Source organism: Pseudorasbora parva, chromosome 23 (assembly GCF_024679245.1).
Source record: "Pseudorasbora parva isolate DD20220531a chromosome 23, ASM2467924v1, whole genome shotgun sequence".
Classification (NCBI taxonomy): Eukaryota; Metazoa; Chordata; class Actinopteri; order Cypriniformes; family Gobionidae; genus Pseudorasbora; species Pseudorasbora parva.
The window spans coordinates 32,035,124-32,043,010 of NC_090194.1; the positions used below are offsets into that span (position 1 = coordinate 32,035,124).

At 39.2% G+C, this 7,887-nt stretch overlaps 1 protein-coding gene across 1 annotated transcript; it reads right to left on the reverse strand.

Annotated features, from left to right (window-relative positions):
• Window positions 1-473: 473 nt before the first annotated feature.
• On the reverse strand, window positions 474-7,652 carry cetn3 (centrin 3). The gene is made up of 5 exons (XM_067433155.1): window positions 7,509-7,652; window positions 6,936-7,071; window positions 1,550-1,664; window positions 1,186-1,377; window positions 474-859 (listed from the first exon to the last, which is right to left on the reverse strand). The coding sequence occupies exons 1-5, from the start codon at window positions 7,523-7,525 to the stop codon at window positions 816-818; spliced, it is 504 nt and encodes a 167-aa protein (XP_067289256.1). The 5' UTR covers window positions 7,526-7,652; the 3' UTR covers window positions 474-815.
• Between the last annotated feature and the right edge of the window lie 235 nt (window positions 7,653-7,887).

A 7,887-nucleotide genomic window follows, 5' to 3' on the forward strand; every position in this document is an offset into this window, starting at 1 on the left:
ATGTGCAGCTCAACAATCCTGCCACGTTGAAAGAGAGAAAGCCTATTTGCCTTTGCCATCAGGAGATCTTGACAGTATGACTGCTTGAAGGACAATGCCATGAAAGCCATATTTTTGTGCAGATTTGACCTTTTTATGGCTATGGTCTTAAACTTTTGATCAGCTGATGAACGGCCTGTTTCAGTTAAAGTTTTCAATAAATTGCCTACTCTCTATTTTTTGTCTCTTGCTCCTGTTTCTTCTTTTGGCATTTTGAAGCAGAACTCACAACCCGGTTATGATCCACAAGTGTGAAATGTGTAAAACTTGCAATGCATCCCCTGGTCTTAAGATTTTGTTCAAGAGTGTATATGCATTTACTCTATCAGAACAGACCTGTGACCCTCCAAATAAGAACCATAGTGGACCTTGCCTCTCAATGTGACTGTAAAGACCATTCTGCCCTTTAGTCAAAAAGAGACGAGTGAAAATTGTTTTTACTGTGTATTTACAATAAATAGTACTTTGGAATGTTATTTCAAATGCACAAATGAACACCTACAATACAAACTATTAACCAGACATAACACATTTGTGATGATAAAATACAAAGTATCCCTATAAAAATCAAACCAACCTATTTATAACCTGAAATGTTGTTCGTCCTTCATGGCCAGTTCAGTTCAAGCTTCTGTCCAGAATTTTAGCACCAATTGGACCTACCGTTCCACACATTTGAAAAGTGGTTTACTGTTCATGAGATCGGTTTGTCTGATCGATTGGATCTTTGCAGAACATGTACAGCCAAATCTTCAGTCGCCTTGAGTCACAGATACTCATGAATCTCCGGTCATGATGGAGATGAACTCGTCTTGATTAACTGAAAGACAGTACAAAAACAAATGTGATCACTTAAATTCACTTTGCTTTTAACCTACTTATTCAAAGCACAGCCAATTAATATTTTGCTGATTAAATAACATATCATAGCTTTTCACAATGCCAAAGGACACACAAACAGCTTTTAACTCAGCTTTCATTTGCACTGCTCCCATTTTTGTTGGCTGCATTACATTCAATTGCTGGGTCTTAATTGAGAAAAGCACTTTGGGCCAACTGGGAAAAGCACAGTAATTACTTCCATTCATCAGAGGCAATAAAAATAGCACTTTTTTGCTCTCCCTAGATAAAAATCCTGCAACTTACTCTCTCCGTCCCCATCGGTGTCAAATTCATCAATCATGGCTCGCAGGTCTTCGTCACTCATGTCTTCGCCCAGCTCACGAGCAACTCGCCGCAGGTTTCTCAGGCTTATCTTTCCCGTTTCATCATCATCGAACAGTTTAAATGCCTTCAGTATTTCCTCTTTTGGGTCGCGCTCCAATATCATGTCTGTCACTTTAAGAGAATTATATAACTTTAACGTACCAACAAATGCTTAATTATTCACAAAATGCAAGCAGAAGATTTATTACATTACATACATTTATCTGTTTCAGATTTCAGCAATATCATTCCCTCAAAACATTTCGTAGTCCAGACCTACTGATTAGTATTGAGTTCAACTTACCCACTTCTTTGAAATCTTCAAAAGTTATTTTCCCAGTTCCTTCTCTGTCATAATCTTTTAAGATCTTTAACACATCTACCTTCTTCACCTCAAAACCCAGAGCTCTCATTGCCACCTGAAACACAAATTTTAAATCAGCATTTCTAAGCTACTGTTTGAATTCATTTGCAGTTTATTGTTGATCGCATTATTTTTCATATGCATTAAAGGGGGGGTGAAATGCTGTTTCATGCATACTGATCTTTTTACACTGTTAAAGACTTGGAATCCCATCCTAAACATGGACAAAGTTTCAAAAGTTAAGGTGGACGTTTGATGGAGTATTTCTTTGTCAAAAATACTACTTCCGGTTAGTCATAAGTTTCGGCAAGTTTTTTGAGATCATGCGTCCCCTTTGACGTTAATGGGGGCGGAATTTCCTTGTATGGGCCTTACGGACAATTCTACTGGAAGCGCGTGAGAGAGAGAGAGAGAGAGAGGGAGAGAGTGAAAGCAACAGGCTACGCCCATCAAAGCGCTGACTCGTAGGCTGCGCTGCACAGGTGATGTGCACAATTAACAATGACATCAAAAAGTGCGTTTTTGGTTGCCAGACCAAGACAGTCCTGCACAGATTCCCCCAAAACCCTGCGGTAAGGCAACAGTGGATGGAATTTGCTTTTCCGGATCAGCAACTGAGTTGCGCGAATGTTTATATCTGTTCGCTGCATTTCGGTGCCGACTGTTTCATAAACAAGGCCCAGCTCGACGCCGGATTTTCCGATCGCCTAATGCTGAAGGATGGAGCAGTCCCAACGATAAAGGTCCCAACGTTAGAACCGCGGGCGGTGAGTTAGACTGCTTCAAATGTCTGTGTCTATGCTCATCAAGTAGCCCAAACATGATCACGTATAGTTACTATATATATTACCATATATATAGAAATTGATCAATGGAGCATGCGATGTGTAGTGCGTGTACATTTGTTTAGCTGGCCACTATATGTGTAACTTTATGTTTGTGTATTGTAAAAGCACTCCAAACAACAATACACAAAGAGTGGGGAAATATGTTGAACTAAATAAGCGCGCTTCTTCATTCAAATGCGCTACTATTCCGTGTTGTCTACACAAACCACGCGTAAACACACACACACGTGCACAACTCCCCACATGTACACCTTCAAAGACAAAAATACGACGATATAATTCAAGTATAAATATGTAAATAACACAAGCCGCTCAGCATATTATATAGTTAGTGTATAACTTGTACCACATAGAGACGTCCTGCTCTAGTCGTTTTTGCTGCTGCTCCTGTTCAACTGCAGCCTCTGGGTCTGATTCCGGATCATAGATGTATGGCTGTATCTGATTAAAAGCCATATTTTTAGTTTGAATAAAGTTTTTCCCACTGTTAGGGATGACACAGCTTTACGACGCACTCAACACGGCGGCGCACACGTCACTATTTAGCTCCGCTCACACGATACGCCCCCACCCGCTCTGCTTTTTTCGGAAAGACTCGGAACAGCGCATCTTTCTTATATAATTATAAAAAAAATAAAGACTTTTCGGAGATATGCAGGATGCAATGCTACTCTATAGGTACTCAAGATTGACATGACACTGACTGAAACTGAGTGTTTCACCCCCCCCTTTAAAGGGGTTATAGTATGCAGTGGAGCAATTTACCGGTATTCAAAATATTAAAATACGCAATGATGGAGACAGGACAGACCAGTCGATCGCAGACTGCTTTCCAGTTGATCGTGGGAGCAAATTGCACTCTGGTTTGCCTTGTCTCTCTCTTCAGCGTTCCCACGTCTCAGACCTCAAATATTTACAATATTAACCTTAATAGACATAGTATTTCTTGAGTAAAGAAAAATGCTGTATTTATTAAAAATAAAAACGTTCTTTATTTACCCTTACAAGATCACTAATTAAGTTATGCGACATAGCCTGGATATGCCTTAATACAGTCGATCTGAGCATTGCAACGCTACTCTAGACCTGCATATCGTGTTTTTAACCGCAAGAACACATCCTGTGTGAATGGCCCTAAACTGATTAAAATATAAACAGCGGATTTTTAATTCAGAGCTGTTATTTTAACAGTCAGCTAGCCTCATACATAAAATGTACAGCATCAACAGCAAGCCGAAGAGGGCAATGTTTCAACTGAACTATGCATTTGCATTTTACACACATAGTGCACACTGCAGGCAAAAGTGTCCCAAATCAGTGGGGTCCCAAAGTGACCAGGTCAGACTTCTTCAGAGGTAGTGTGAACACTCAAATCTAGCCCAGATCTGATTTTTTCAAATCAGATTTAGACCACATACATATGTGGTCCTGAATCAGACCCAGATCTGATTTTTTCCAATGCGGCCGCAGTGTGAACAACCAAGGCGGATTTGATGTGACTTTTACCTCAATCTACATTTGTAACAATTATGTGCCGGCGAGTTAGCCCTAGACACAACAGACACAGACAGTCATTTTAAAAACTTGACTAGATATGGAGAACAGCGATGGAGAGAGTCAGTGGAGGGAGTGAGGTGTTAGACCTTATTAGTATATGGGGCGATACTTCAACTCAAGCTAAACTAGAAGGATCCTACCGTAACTACTCCGTTTTTGAAAAAATAGCACACGAAATAGAAGAACGTGGACACAGAAAAACGTGGCTTCAGGTGACAAAAGAAGGTGACAAAAGGCCAAAATAACCAATTTTGCTCTCTTTCTTTTTGTTCTTTTCCTCTTCAGCACATACTCATTAATGTTATGGCTTCCATTACACAAATTTGTTTGAGTAATGGAAGCCATAGTTTAATTTTTAACTAAAAGCGAAAATGCTTACTTCCTCCATAACCTCCCGTACTTTAGTGCAACAGCGCGATGTGTCAGATGTCATTGATATAGTTCTTTTGCTCATGTGGGTTAGTTTGAAACCTCAAATAGTTCACACTGGAATCAGATATAGGCCACATTTTAAAAGGTAATGTGAACAGCCAAACAAAAAATCAGATCTGAGCAAAAAATCTGAATTGAGCATTAAGACTTGCGGTGTGAACGGGGCCATAGCTACATTTAGCCATAGCTAGATCTGTCCACGCAATAAATGGACAATGAGCAATTTTTTTAAGACAATTTCTCAAACTGGCATGAATAAAAAAAATCTAATCAGAGCTGCATATTTATATTTACATGATATTCACGTATACAACTCCTCGTAATTACCTTAATAGCACGATATTTCTAATATGTTTCAAACATTTCTGACCGTTTATGTTAGTTTGACTGCAGCCTCTGCTTTTTTGAAGTAGCACGCCACGCGCACAGCCTGTAACGTACCACGGTGTCATTTTCAGCTAATAATGGGAGTAAAAAAACTGACCTTTTTGGTAATAATAATTTCTGGTGTTATTTTTCAAAACTTACAACACAGAGCCCATCTCAGATTTTTTTAATCAACACACAAATCGTAAAAACAAATGAACACTATCAGTTCCTAAATTTAGATTGGGTGGGCAAGGCAAATGTTTGGGTGGGATTAGCCCACCCAAACGGCTAATTGACCTCTTCCTGTAAACTCAGTTATGTGGATTCAGAAGACAATTAATTTAGAACACGACCTTGGTGTTTGGTTTGTTTATTCGGACGAGAATAAAATCTCCCCTTACGAGCCCAGAAAAACAACCATCCGAATAGGGCTATTGCGTACCTTTAGGTGTTTTCTGAACACAATTAATACAAGATCTTACAGTTTACAGCCAACCTTATACAAGTCAGAAAAAAAAGCCGCTACACCACTATGTAACGTGCACACATTAATATTGTAATATTGTCGTTTCATAGTTTTGAGAAACTTATTCAAAATGTATCATCCTCTTGAATTGTTCATTTTTATATATATATATATATATATATATATATATATATATATATATATATATATATATATATATATATATTACACACACCTAAAGGATTATTAGGAACACCTGTTACATTTCTCATTTATGCAATTATCTAATCAACCAATCACATGGCCGTTGCTTCAATGCATTTAGGGGTGTGGTCAAGACAATCTCCTGACCTCCAAACTGAATGTCAGAATAGGAAAGAAAGGTGATTTAAGCCATTTTGAGCGTGGCATGGTTGTTGGTGCCAGACGGGCCGGTCTGAGTATTTCACAATCTGCTCAGTTACTGGGATTTTCACACACAACCATTTCTAGGTTTTACAAAGAATGGTGTGAAAAGGGAAAAACACCCAGTCTGCGGCAGTCCTGTGGGCGAAAATGCCTTGTTGATGCTAGAGGTCACAGAAGAATAGGCCGACTGATTCAAGATGATAGAAGAGCAACTTTAACTGAAATAACCACTCGTTACAACTGAGGTATGCAGCAAAGCATTTGTGAAGCCACAACTTGCACAACCTTGAGGCGGATGGGCTATAACAACAGAAGACCCCACCGGGTACCACTCATCTCTACTTCAATTAGGAAAAAGAGGCTAACATTTGCACAAGCTCACCAAAATTGGACAGTTGAAGACTGGAAAAATGTTGCCTGACCTGATGAGTCTCGATTTCTGTTGAGACATTCAGATGGTAGTCATAATTTGGCGTAAACAGAATGAGAACATGGATCCAGCATGCCTTGTTACCACTGTGCAGGCTGGTGGTGGTGGTGTAATGGTGTGGGGGATGTTTTCTTGGCACACTTTAGGCCCCTTAGTGCCAATTCGGCATCGTTTAAATGCCACAGCCTACCTGAGAATTGTTTCTGACCTTGTCCATCCCTTTATGACTACCATGTACCCATCTTCTGATGGCTACTTCCAGCAGGATAATGCACCATGTCACAAAGCTCAAATCATTTTTAAATTGGTTTCTTGAACATGACAATGAGTTCACTGTACAAAAATGGCCCACACAGTCACAGGAACGGGAGCTTCATGCCCTGGATGTGCATCCCACAAATCGCCATCAATTGCAAGATGCTATCCTATCAATATGGGCCAACATTTCTAAACAATGCTTTCAGCATCTTGTTGAATCAATGCCAAATAGAATTAAGACAGTTCTGAAGGCGAAAGGGGGTCAAACACAGTATTAGTATGGCGTTCCTAATAATCCTTTAGGTGAGTGTGTATGTGTATATATAAGTGGCATCTAATAAATATATCAAAAACTTTTCATGAAAAATTAAAAATTTACGCGTGCGAGTGAATTTTTCTTGTTTGTAAATTGCGTTGTATTACTGTTAACTGCATTAAAAAAAACATTTCCATTTGTCAAGGGTTAACTGTTATTATTTCTTACTATTAAGATTTAAACTTTTAAATAGATAAACATTCAGTAAATATGATTATCCATTTTTGAAATAAGATCTTTACCTTTAACTCATGATAATCTATTTCTTTATCCTTGTCTGTGTCGAAGAGCTCGAACGCCTCCTTGATTTCATCCTTCTGCTCCTCTGTAAGTTCTCTCCTTTTCTTCCTTTTGCTCTTATCAGCAGTTTGGTCGGTCCTTAGGGCACAGGCATGGAAATCAATCATCTGATTCATTCTAATCTTTTGGATACCACTCACTCAATCACATACACACTTGCTACCTGCCTCCCTAGACAGCATTTTGATGTCTCATAAAACATGCATATGATGTCCAGAATTGCAAATCAGGATTTGACAGTCTAACGTTATATGAATATGCGATTATATTGTAATAAAGGACATACGTGCTGGTGCGCTTGTTCGTAAAGCAATATAAGTTACAGTTTTTACGTTTCCCATGTATGATACGTACCCATTTTATCATTATAATCACTGATTTAATATCACAGTATAACGTAATAATTAAAAAATGTGTCAACAATTCACATGCACTGCCTAGCAATGCTCAACACACCAACTCTCTAAATCAACAGCTAGCGGCTAAACACCTCATAATTACCCTTAATTAATTACCTCAAAGACAGACTCATTTTTGGTAACAAATTCGCTGATATTGAATCTCAAATCCGTCCAACAAGACTAGAGCTCGGCTTCACCAGTCCTGCTAATCCCGAACACACAGACGCCAAGCACAGCGCGTTGCTAGTTGATTGTCAGGGGAACGTTTCAGATTGGCTGAGCGTCAGGATAGCGATACTTGTGATTGGTTGTTTGCGAAGAGATTTGCGTTTCAGCCTGTTTGATTGGCGGACCGAGTCTGGAATGGGCGGTCTTAATGATGGCGGTCAAGACGGCGGTGCATTCATGACTAATGTGTGTGGTAAGCAATTTTGAGCACATTGGATGGATGGTGTGTTTATTATAAATATATGCGCATTAACTTGTATTCATA

Bases quoted from the DNA above. Each gene is read 5' to 3' on its own strand.
- cetn3 (XM_067433155.1), bottom strand. The intron at 1,378-1,549 runs GTAAGTTGAACT...ATTCTCTTAAAG, and splicing joins TGAAGATTTCAAAGAAGTGG to TGACAGACATGATATTGGAG. The intron at 860-1,185 runs GTAAGTTGCAGG...ACTGTCTTTCAG, and splicing joins CACCGATGGGGACGGAGAGA to TTAATCAAGACGAGTTCATC.